The sequence below is a fragment of the Propithecus coquereli genome, unplaced genomic scaffold (assembly GCF_000956105.1).
Source record: "Propithecus coquereli isolate 6110/MARCELLA unplaced genomic scaffold, Pcoq_1.0 Scaffold85, whole genome shotgun sequence".
In the NCBI taxonomy this organism is placed as follows: Eukaryota; Metazoa; Chordata; class Mammalia; order Primates; family Indriidae; genus Propithecus; species Propithecus coquereli.
Genome location: NW_012154729.1, coordinates 5724296 through 5737373, shown reverse-complemented (window position 1 = coordinate 5737373; position 13078 = coordinate 5724296). Strand labels below are relative to the sequence as shown.

General features: G+C 45.4%; 1 protein-coding gene across 1 annotated transcript in view; it reads right to left on the bottom strand.

Annotated features, from left to right (window-relative positions):
- Positions 1–6830: 6830 nt before the first annotated feature.
- Positions 6831–13078, bottom strand: part of TMCC3 (transmembrane and coiled-coil domain family 3) — a 220385-nt gene continuing 214137 nt past the window's right edge. Inside the window, exons 3-4 of the mRNA XM_012664006.1 lie at positions 11368–11503; positions 6831–7133 (exon numbers count right to left, since the gene is read on the bottom strand). Of these exons, the coding sequence (XP_012519460.1) occupies positions 6831–7133; positions 11368–11503 (439 nt within the window). The remainder of the gene's footprint in view (positions 7134–11367; positions 11504–13078) is intronic.

Here is a 13078-nt window from a genome sequence, read left to right as displayed (position 1 = left end):
AAGCCAACTGCCAATTACATACCCCAAGAATCTCAGGAAGCCACGTAGGGTGTAAAAGTTTCTGTAATTAATAGTTTTCCATTCTCTTTATCCACAAATCTGTCAGCCCACGGCTCTTCAAAGATCTAGGATGTCGGCTTCAGGTATCTCTGCGCTCACCTAGTACGGCCAGCAGGGCAAAGGTGGAAAGGCACCATTCGCAACCACGGTATTGACTGCTCTAGTCCTAGGGTGAAAAGTGATCCTGGTTGACCAGAAGCCAGCTGCTCAATTCCTTCTGTTACTGTGCAGGGTAGCGGTTACCAGAGGAGGCTAGAGTCACACGAGCTTGGGGCCTCCCCATTACCTGCTGCGTGATGCTGCTATTTCATTTCTTTGAATGTTTCCTCATCTGTTAGGCAGGAATAGTGCCTGTCTTGCTGGGTGCTGGAACAATGACACTGACACTGCCCCTGGCACAGTGCATCATACACGGTAAATAGTCAAAGAACGTTAGGTGCTATCCCAAACCCATGAATGCCCAGAAAAGTGCTGTCTGGTAATTTCATGGTCCTTATGTGTCCCATTAATTTCTACAGCTTATGGTCATATCTATTAGAAAGTAACTCTGCATGCGGCGCTGCAGGTAATCTGCAATCTTATAACTGCAAATTTTAAAAAGCTGTTATGAAATGCTATTAAGACTTAAAGCTACTTTGTCAAGTTTTGACTATGGACCTTCTCAGATGTACAATATAATTTTTCCTTTTATATTAGAAATCCATGCATTACATAAAGTCAGAAGTATGGCTTTTTTCTATAGCAGTATCTTTCATTATTAGCTAGAACCCAACTAACACAGTGTTTTTTCCATTTCTTTTTTTCAGGGAAACGTAGACTTGGCGAGGTGTTTCCCCTAGTGCAACGTTTGGGAATATGCTGGGCTAGACGCATGTTTAATTCAATCGCTTCTATATCCTGTATTTACCTCTTCAGACATGGAATGACAATGGTGTGCAAAATAACGATGTCCCGTAAGATTTCCAAAGATTCAAATATGCTCTGTTTTCCAGGGCAGGGAATGGGTTAATGTAGTTAAGAATTTTTTCTGTCATCTGAACGTTCTAGGTATTTGGTTTGTACAAGGTGGGTGACCAATGGAGAAAACTGGTCAGCACACGGAGTTGACTGGAAGCAGAGGGCCCAACAGGCAGGATGATGAAGAGTCCTGAATCCCTTTCACTAGCCATGACCTTGGGAAAAGCTCATGTATCTGACCTCCAATTTCACCCATTTAATAAGTAGCTCCCTTATCTGCGGTTTCACTTTCCTTGGTTTCGGTTACCCATGGTTCACCGTGGTCTGAAAATATTAAATAGAAAATTCCAGAAGTAAATAATTCTTCAGTTGTGTACCATTCTGAATAGCGTGATGACATCTCATGCCATCCCGCTGTTCCAACTGGGACGTGAGTCCTCCCCTTGTCCAGCGCATCCACGCCATAGACGCTCCCCCCACATGAGATACTTAGGAGCTGTCTCGGTTCTCAGACCAACTGTTGCGGCATCATAGTGCTTGTGTTCAAATAACCCATATTTTATTTTTATTACAGTATGTTGCTATAATTGTTCTATTTTATTAGCTACTGTTGTTAATCTCTTACTGTGCCTAATTTATCAATTCAACTTTATCACAGGTATGCATGTATTGCAAAAAACAGTATATATAGGGTTTGGTACCATCTGCAGTTTCAGGCATCCATTGGGGGTCTTGTAACATATCACCCCCATGGGTAAGGGGGTACGACTGCAGCGAAAACGGTACCTGTATCATTGGACTGGTTCAGATGAGTTCACATACTAAGAAACTAAAGTGCTCCGTAAACACCAAAGCTCCAGACACACGAGAGCCCACTGAGCAGACTGCTCAAGTCACCGGGGTCTGTGCCCTCGTGCGCCACCTGGCCATTTGCACACCTGAGCTGGCATTGCCCTCATTCCTGTCTTCTCATTCCAGCCCATGATGGCTCTGCTGTCCTCACCATCACTTCCCCTTCCACAACACAAGGACACGTTTCCCAGCAGGCTCACGTGATCGTGAATAAACCACCTTTCTCCCTCCCTCCTAGGGCTCAATCACCAACTTTCTATGGAACAGGAAACTCGAAATTAGTGTAAAAATTGATTACGGGGAGAGGAGCGAGGGATGAATAGATGGAGCACAGAGGATTTTCAGGGCAGTGAAACTGCTCTGTATGATACTGCAGTGACGGATACACGTCATCATGCATTTGTCCAGACCCATAGAATGCACAACGCCAAGAGTGAGCCCTAATGCAAACTATGGACTTTGGGTGATCGTGATGTGTCAGCGTAGGTTCATCAGCCGTAGCAAATGTACCACCGTGGTGGGGGATGTGACAATGTGTGTGAGGGGCTGTGCCTGTGTGCGGGGGCAGGAGACGTAAGGGAAATCTCTGTACCTTGTGTTCAATTTTGCTGTGAACTTGAAACTGCTGTAAAAAATAAAGTCTATTAAAAATTGATTACGCATATGCACATTCGCTACTGAGATGCGCTCTGACAAATGTGAAAATTTAAGAAATCTAACTCTTTATTTAACACCAAAGCCAACACCAAGTGTTTATTTAAAAAAATAATGGCACCCGCTTTGATTTCATTGATGACATCACCATGGGGTGAAGATCTACAGAGAATTTACAATTTTAGGCTGACATGAAACCATGTAGTATCTCACAAAATGGAAATTTTGCAACAGACCTCACAATAAACATTTCCGGTTACTACTTTCAGAGCCACTAACTACTACCTAAACATATCTTAAACACAGAGCACGTTTTGTTGAAATATTCTCTTAGGACAAACACAGCAGACATGCTTTAAATAAATTAAAATTGCAACACATAAATCATTTCTAAAACAATCAAGGTACATTACTTTCCAGCTTCTTATAAACAGAGAATTGACTTCAGAAAATGATAGGTTAGTTCTGCTTTGTATCTTTTTTTTTGTAACTTCTTATCTACTTTTGATGTGAACAGGCCAATCTCATTCTTTTCAGTGATTTATCTTTTTAAATCAACTCCTTCCTTGGTGCATGTGCTAACCTTGAAACACAATTCCAGAGGAGCCCTGAATTTTAAATGATGTGATTTCTCCCCACCCCCAGCCCACTCCTCAAAATTACAGAAACACGCAAAATAGCTTCATCACACGTGTTCACATTAATAAGGGTATTTAAATGTTTTTCCAAACCAATACAACTGTATCTGGATTCCTTACAAAAATGTTCTCAGGTCAATGCAAAATAATTTGGTACAATCCAACCAAAACGAACAAAAGTAATTAGTTGCCTGAGGGAAGCTAGTTCCCTCATTATTATTGAGCACATAATTACCCCTGATATGCTAGAGAAATGGCAAAGCAATAAACCTACATAGTGGGGCAATATTTAAATGAAAACAAGAGTGACAAAGCAGAGAAGGGCTAAGACCACATGAATGCCAATTGACAGAATAACAGCCTCACCGGCTGAAATGAAAAGCAGAGTTTCTGAAGATTTCTATCGAGTGGTCACAAGGATCGCACAGGCAAAACCACTAATGTCACAATCTAGAAACCTGGCACTACTCTCCTACTTTCACTGTCCAAAACCAGTGAAGGAGTGCTTTTGGTTGTTGCTTCATCATGGGTTTGTAATTTTTTGGGGGGGAGTGGTGGTGGAGATGTTTTGGCTTAACCATACTCAAAGTATGAGCTGAAATAACCAATTCAAAACCCACTGGAGAGTATTGAAAGTTTTTGTGTTTCCTCAACAAACTATCATTATCCTGGTGATCATGAAGATAAGTCACACAAAAAAATACAGTGCTAGAATCCAATGTCCAGCATCTTAAATCACTCAATAATGTTCACTGAGTAACCAGGTGTGTTTAGCCATCTAACTACTACTTTTCACCACTAGGTATGCACAAGATGTTTACTACGAATGAAAGGAGCAGAAAAGAGATTAATGTAAATGTAAATTAAATGTCCAATTTCAGGATATGTCATAGCTATATCACTATTTTTCATTGTAGTATTTATAAAATTTCATTTAATCTCCTTACACATTGAAGAGCACAAGCAGTGGGAGGGTTTATTCCTTAAGAGAATAAACTGCAGAGAATAAAAGTCTCCTTGGAGTGTATCGTCTTGTTAAAAAGTAAAAAGCTTCATGAACTTTCAGTGACACTCTAAAATAAATATGCCAGGTAGGTTGAGCATATCCCAATAAAAACAAAGTTATTTGACATTGAGAGGCAATGAGAATATGAATTCTTTACAATATTTCAGATTAGAGCCAGTTTCTAGGAGCTTCTGTTAATAGCTCCAGACTGGAGGGGGTGGAACATGCTTTTCCATTTTCTTCTCTGCCTCTCTCACTGGGGAGAAGACACAGAGATCACAGGTCTGAGAGGCGCCAATCAGAGCAAACCCGCTCGGCTGAGTGTCGGAGTAGTTTGAGGTGGCACAAGAATGGGGCCTGAGTCTTCTTGGATTTTCCCAGAGCCCTTCGCCGCACAGGCTAGCAATGTCGCTCATTCTCTAAACCAAGAGCAGCGTCTACACCCACCCCAAGCCCGGCATGTACAAAGATCAGCTCTCAAGAGAAGACCACCCAGGACCCAGCTTGATTTTAGGGTACACTCAGCTCTCGGCCCACACAGAGTCTGATGTCCACAGGTAAAGGGGAACGCTGGCCATCAAAATATAAAAGCCAAAGGAAGCGCACCAGTCTCTCTCCCTCTCTGCGCTGGACTTGACGGACCAGCAGGTACATACCGACTCAGGAGACCTGGAAGAGCCCGACAATGAAAAGGGGACACAGCCATGAGACGGGGTGGGATGAGTAACTCCCCCCTCCCTCAATCCAAAATACTCTGGTTACAGAACCAAAGACTTTCTGAAATGACATTTATTGTTTTAAGAAGCTTAGGTCTGGAAATAGTGATGACAGTTGAACAAGTTTGTGAATGTACTAAAACCACTGAATCGTACACTTACAAAGCTGGAGCTGTACGAGTCTCCCTCACGTTGGACTTGGACTAAATGCTCAACTATTCCATTCTCTCAAACCATGGCACATTCTGTCACATTTATTTTCAGGAGATTTCCCTAAGAAGAGCTGTTTGCAAAATATTGCACTTAATTTAAATCCAGGACATTGATGTCTTCTGGAAGGAAACGTACACCACGTGCCTCTCCACGCCTTCGGTGAATGGCGGAGGTGGTGGGAGGGGGGCCTCACCAACAGTTTCCATTAGAATCGTCTATGTCTTCCTTCTTGTTATGTACACGGAAAAACAGAGTTCAAGGAAACTGGGCTGGGCTGAAGACAGAGAACAGCATCCCCGAGACAGGCACGTTAACATCTTATGCTTTCAGTTCGGAAGCACTGTGGCCATCCCATTACCCCAGAACTTATTTCAGCAACATCCTGAGAGAGAGATGGGAACCTTGGCTCAAACACTGGATTTAATTTATTTTATTCTTGCTGGCCTTTCACAGCCATAAGAGGACCCTCTCAGTCTTCATGCATGTGAACTGCTCCCACTAATCTAGCCAGCATCCAGTTAGACCAGACGTCGTATTTTCCTCATGCTTCCAGTATTCCTACACCTCGGTGCACTTCAGCTTTATAAACTAAGGTTCAGTGTCCTTCAAGGGAAAAAAATCCTGCAGCATGAGCATTTGTTTTCATTTCCTGAGTAAGCTTTGCAATCCCTCACAGATCTGTGACTAAAATGAATCACAAAAAGTGAATCACATCCCCAAAGGGGGTTCATCACAATTAAGATTTGCCAAAACACAAACCTCCATAGCGCTCACAGGACTCAAATTAATGAGAAAGCCACAGTTTGTGAGGGATTTGGAAACGTTCCTACATGCTTTGAAGGCAGGGCATGTGCTAGCCAGTTAAAATGAAATCAGTGTGTGGTTCCCTGGGTATGAGAAGGGGAAGGCCCCATTCATAAATTCTTGTGTCTTACCATTTGGAGTGCAACAAAACCCCAAACGCAGATTTTTGTTGGATAAACAAGTGTGTTACAAGATTTCCAAGACAGCTGGCTATGGTGGTGCAAGCCCTGTAGTCCCAGCTACTCTGGAGGCTGAGGTGGGAGAATCGCTTGAGCCCAGGAGTTAGAGACCAGTCTGGGCAACATAGCAAGACCCCATCTCTACAAAAAGAAATTAAGAAGATTTTCAGGGTCACACACAATTGACCACTGTGGACACTGGGTACATCATGGGACCTATGGTTGCCTGTGGACAAGCAGGGCAGATCACACAGGGATTTATTGCACTTGAGTAGGCCACCAGTGTTCAACATGGCCAAATGCCATGGCACTGGCACGGCACTTCCCCAATCACACATGCCCTTGCTGTTCACAGGACTCAGGGAAAACACAACTGCTAGCAACAGTGATGCTCCATTCTGACAGTGACTTAAGAGAGGGAGACCTCTTTTCTTCTGGGCCATCAATTAAGCCAACGGCTCAATAAACACGGGTTCACCATGCTGGGCTCACCAGGGGGCAGGAAATCTAGTCTGATTAAGGCAGTGAGCAAGGCAGGAGAGCTCTGAAACAGATTCACATTAACCAAGTATAAGGACCGAGCTGGCAACTGCTACCGAGTTGAGAGAACTGTAGTTATCTACACCACGCAGCCCCAGTTATTCTTGCACACGTCAGCCGGCACAATCGTTCATTTTAAAATTTGGTAGTATGCACAGAGTTGTCTTTAAAATAAAAACTTGAAAGAACTTGAAGGCAGGAACCAGTGGCTTCATCTTGGTATTATTATCCTTTCTATGGCACACAGGATATGGTCCCAGTTTTTACAAAATATGGCAAGCAGAGTCACGGCAAAGAAGGTGCCAAGAATGTGGAAGCGGCTCTTCATCATGGGCGAGACGAACTTGGCGATGGTAGACACGCACACCAAGATGACGGTCATGAAGGCCAGGATCACGTTTATGCACTTCCCCAGGAGAACTTTGGCATTCACGGTGTCCGTCTGCAGGGCCTGCTGCTCCTGCTGGTGGAGCTCCAGCTTGGAGATGCGAGTCTGGCACGATTCCAGGGCTTCCTGTGGGCAAGAGGGAGAGCGGGGATCAAATGCGGCTGAGACCGGGGCGGCATGTGAGCGCCTGCTCCAACGTGCACAAGGGCCCCGGGTCGGAAAGCCTAATGTGTGGGCAGCTTCAAACCCCACACCGACAACGACGACAGGCAAAGGCGTGGAACAGGACTCCCAAGGCTTGTTTTCCTGTTATTCACACGTGTACAATCATACAGTACCGTAAAGGAGGAATTACGGTTAAGCTTTTTGACTTTACCTATTTTTGAAATAAAATGACATAAAATATCGGTGCCTGTTGGTGCCACCAGGGACATACCAGAGAAGGGTGGGGTTCCATTTTGTGACAGCTGACGATCTGCCTTCAGCCACAGAGTGTGTGGGATCTCCGATGGCTGGGCCTCATGCCCACTGTCCAGAGCCTCTGCGCCTCCATCTAAAGGCTGGCGGAGGACGGTGGGGAAGGAGATGGGACTGACCGCGGGACAGCTCTGCTTCCACTCGCCCTCTGCACACCGGGGCGCTCAGGTACCGTCTGAGGCTCTCTCCCCTGATCCGTTTACCCCAAGGCTTCAATACTAAGACACGGCTGACTCTGAGTGTATCTCTAGCTCAGCCGTCTCTTCTGAGATTGACTCACATATCCGCAGGCCTCCCTGACACTTCCAATAGAGCTTCTTAAAAGTACTCGAAACACGACAATGTCCTAATGTGGATTTGTGTATCGCACCCACCCTGCACCTGTAGTCGACCCTATTCCCCCCCCAGCGTCCCTTTCTCAGAAAACAGCACCATGACCCACCCACCCAGTGCCTCACGCGAGAAGGCTGAGGGGCATCCCCTGACACCCTTTCATCCCATCCATCCCCCAGCTGCCAACGCAGCAGCCAGCATCCACTTCAGATGGGCCATTTCTCTCATCCTTGGTCGCCCCTCCAATCTAAGTCCTTGGCATCTCCTGCCTGCAATAACCTTACAAGAATGTCCTCGCACGCTCTTCTGTCCCCACCCATGAATCCATTTTCCCCCCACAGCAGCCCAAGGGATCTTTTAAAGATGCATATTTGATGTTACCCTTTTTCATAAAACCTTTCAAATCTTTCACATGGCCATTCAAGGCTGTGCTAGGCCTGAGCACAGCCACCCTCTCCTGATTCACTTAATTCTAGCCCCTGTTCCTCACAGTGCTCTGGCCAATCTAGCTTTCTTCAAGTTCTGAACAGGAGGAGGTACTCACCTCAGGGCCTTTGCACATGCAGTGTGCTCCACCTGAAATGTGCACCTCCCCCACTCCCTCCCCTCTTCACCTGTGGATCTCCTAATTCGCCTTTCAGGTCTCACCAGACAGTCACGGCTCCCCTGACCCAGCAGATCAGGTCAAGTCTCCCTCCAGCTTTCCTTCCCAACCAAGAGACACACACGACATGAGGACAAGGATGAGGTCCACTCTGTTGTCGCAGTCCTCTCCGGCACAGGGCTGATGCCGGGCATGCAGCAGGTGCTATGCACTGGCTCAATACGGAGGAGATAGCCTGGTGCCGGTAACAGGATGTGAGGCTTGAGAAAGAAAACCCCCCGAGCCTCTTGGGCTGAAAGGACCTAACTAGAGGTAATACAATGCACCCCTATTCAGTTCCCTGGCCTACCGTCTGACTCGTTTGCCAATGTGTGTTCAATTAAAATACAGTCATCTTTTCAGGTTGTAAACAAGCATAATAGCTCCAACATTGATTTGCTGTTCTTCTGCTGAATATACTCTGTGGGCCAAAGGACAGGGTTCTCTGTTACTATAGTAACTTTCATTACACTAGGCTACCAACAAAAAGGATAAAACTTCTTCAGATCTTCACATTCTAAAAAGCGCTGCCTTTCTACTATAACAGGCGTGTACCGAGAAATCGTGCACTCGTTTCCACGGCCGGGGCCCGGGGCTTCCTCCATGTTAGGCATGGCACAGAAAAGGCGATAGAACAAGACAAAGTATCAATATTTCAGGCAAATTCATTAATCTTTGATCATATAGATGAATTACATGTACAAATGAACTGATCTTAGAATTGCCTTAGAACTGCTGCCAAATCTTTTGCTGAAAGAAAAATCCAAGAAAATTCAGCAGTAAATTGCAAGGAATTTTGGTCACAGCAGCGACACATATTCAGCCCCACGATTTTTGGTACTTCCTTGGGCTCAGTATTTAACTTATTGGGGATGAGGACAGAGGAAAGGATTATCTTCAGACATTTTTAATTGGGAATTCAGGGTTTAAACAAAAACTCAGTTGTTTAAAGCAACAACAAAACCTTTGCATCCCTGTAGGCAACAGCACCCTCGTCGACACCTACATCAGCCATGCCCCCGCATTACTCTGCCTGCAAGAACAACAACAACAGAGCAAGAAGTAGAGGTGAAGTGACCAGGCCCAACTGCTAATGCCCTGAGGAATATGTCTACTCACCAGTGTCATAAAAAGAATGGCCGGTGTTTATTTTTTGACTGTTTATTGTACATCAGGCAAAGCTTTCAGTACTTGGCATGTATTATCTCATTTAATCCTCCTGACAACCTTTTGAGGTAGGGCTCATTAATAGCTCCACTTTATAGGTAAGAAACCGAGGCACAGAGAGCTAACTCATCCAGTGTCACACAGAGAGCCAGGATTCTAACCAACATGACACGAAAGACCCTCCCGGTCCTTTACACAGACCTCCTCTTTGCACTTCTGAGTAAGAGATAAGACCAGAAAATGTTGAAATGAACTTCCATGAACTTTCCAGTTCCCTCTGTGCAGTCCCTCCCTTCATCTGACCTCTACCACTAAAATGTGTTTCTTTAAAAAGGGAAGAATATTAACCCAAACTATCCCCTAAAAAAGAAAACCATACATTCAGACACCACCCAGCGACAGCCAAGACACGTTCTAAACTAGAATGACCTAAAAACCCCACTGTCCTGTTCACCTGGCAACATTCAACATTTAAATGGTTCAAGTTTCTCCACCCGGTCATGGTGAAACCCAGGCCCTAACCCGGAGCAGGGCCAGAAATCCCCAAGCATCTTCTGTGCCACGGTCTCTAGAGGCGACATTCCCATCGGCTCCGCTGCTGTGGTTCCCGGAATTGCCCAGGAAGGCATCCGGGATCAGCACGGGCTCAGCCCTGGACACACGGTGAAATAAAACCCGAGCAGCAGAAACTCCAGCTCACACACTGCGGGAGAATCTCTGGGTTTCGGTTTTCTCCCCTGTAGAGAGGGGCTCAGACTGCCAACGGCTTTCACAGAGCGGGGAAAAAATAACTCCTGTCCACAAAGAAAATTCATCAAAATGAAGCTGAGCATTACTTGAAAAGTACATTTTTTTTTAAGGCAATCAAGGAGCCTGGGGTTGTTCACTACAGGCTGGTACCATGTTAGGACACATTGGGACACGCTCTGCTTATGCTGATCCCTCGTCCTTCCTTACACCCACCCCATCCCACCCACCGCTCCCAGTGCTGGGACATTCATTCACATTCACTCCTCAGGGACGATTTGCAGGACCTTGTTCAGGCCACTCAACCTCTCCATGCCCTGGTCTCCAGATCTGAGAAGTGGGGATAATAGTAGAACTACCGTAACTGGGGGAAAAAGAGACCTATGCGGTGCTTTGCTGGTGTTTGGCACACAGTATGCACTGAAGTGTTTGAGATTCTTACCAACAAGAGAGTGATCACTTTACAGATCAGCAAACAGGCTCGAGGCTTGCTCAGGGCCACACAGCTGATGAACGGCAGACGTGTCACCACTGAGCGATGGACTGTCCCGCAGTCCACGGCTTGCTGGGCACGTGTCTGAATTTCTGTGGCTCATGGGGTCTGTGCCATGTAATCCGGCCCTCGTTCATGCTGTCTTGAGCTGTGTGGCAGCTCAGCTACCATGGGCCCTCCATCTAGGCAGTAAGCTTCCTGAAGGCAGGGTTTGTCTTATTTTTACATTTTAAAAATCGTGGTGGTGATGGGCTTGGGGTACGTAATAAACACTTGCTAACTGATTTAGGCAGAAAGCAGACAGAGCACAGCCTCTTTACTTAGCGATGGCTGCAACATGAACTAGTGGGGTGAGGGGGAGAAAACGTGTGTGCAGAGAAAACATTTTGCCTCACGTGCCAGGAGTCCTTTGGGGCTTAGGGGTGATGTAACTAGTCTGTTAAACGAATGAACGCCCAGGAAGACCCGGGGTTTGTGTCTAATCAGGAAGGGAAAGGCACCTGGATGTCCCGCGCCCGCTCGTGGGCCTGGTAGGCCACCTTCTCCTCGATGCTGGCCAGCTCCTGCTTCAGGTTGGCCGTCTCGTGCTGGTGCAGGTCCGTCAGGTCGTGCAGCTGGTCTTCCAGTCGCTCATACCTTCACCAAGAGAGCAGCCGACTCTAAGTGTGACATTTCACAGGTCTTCTAGCAGCACATTCTAGAATGACATCCTTCTATGGTACTGTGGCCTGTGCCCTTTGCCTTGTCTTCCTCCCCTGGCAGACTGTTTTTCCAAAAGAGTAAATCTAGCTGTGGGGAACACGCTTGTGTTCACACTGAAGCCCCGCTCTGGGAAGGACTGCTCTCTGCAGTCTTACCTCTCCGTCCTCACCACTGGGGTTGCATTCAAACCCAATCTGGCTTCTCTGCCCATGTCGGACAGCACCTTAGCTGGCTGTGGTGACGACGGGACAGACCTCATCAGCTGATACATTTGCCAGAGCCAGGAGACAGGGTTCTCCAGGATCCTACTAGAGGTCAGGCCCTGCTGGCATCTGTGGTGGCCTCTCCCTCCTCTGCCCCCACACTGCCTAAGGGTTCATGGCCACAGAGCCCACAAGGAAAGAGCCATGCCTTTTAGTGTCACCTTCTACTCTGGGGCCAACTCCATTACTAACCAGCGCACACACTCATACTGAATATGGTCTTCAGCTCTTGGAACTTAAGTGCCAATGAGAGGATTTGTCTAATACTTGAAACCTTATCATGCGATTTTGCGACAGGATGCACTGTTTGGGGAAGATCCATTAGCCTGGAATGACTGTGATCAATGCCAGTTTTAGATGCTTATATAGGTCACCTGAGAGACTTTTTTAAAAGAGGGACAAAAACACTTAATACAGATTGAATGATTATTTTCAGGCATGATTTCATAGGTGCCAAATGTTGCTGCTGTTGTATAATAAGCCTTTTAAAGGTCTCTTAAGTAACACAGTGAGTGGCTATATCAAGGGATCACTAACATAAGCATAGGACAAAAGAAAGCAAAAACTGTCCTAAACTCATATAAATGGGTATTTATAACTTGGGACAAAACGTGCATCCAAAAAGTGCTGTATCCCAAACTATCTGGATGGAATCAGAGTCAATTATTTTCTGGAAAAGCTGTAACTTAAAACAGTTCTTGTCCAACAAAGACACCACAGTCAAAGAGGTACATACAAAGTTTTAAAATCTGTTTCATAAAATATGGGCTGAAAAAAGCCCCATTTCTAAGTTAATACATACATAAAATCATATATCAATCATAAAACAATGCATAAGCTAAATTTAAAATTTAAATGTTAAGCCGGGCATGGTGGCTCACGCCTATAATCCCAGTGCTTTTTGGAGGCCAAGGCAAGAGGCCAGGAGTTTGAGGCTACCGTGAGCTGTGATCGCTCCTCTACACTCCAGCCTGGATGACAGAGCAAGACTTCCCATCCCTTAAAATAAATAAATAAATTAATTAAATACCACAGTATGCAATAGGCATTTCACTATTACATCTATATTCTTAGAAGTTAACATATTGAGGGAAAATGAGGAAAAATCGCCTCATATTTGGGCATACACACTTTTTGTTAGTAAGTTATAAGCACATAAAAGCCATCCTACAAAACATCTACATTTAAAATTAGCTAATATAAGCCAGAAGTTTTCCATTTATACTTTAATCTTTTTTTTAATTTA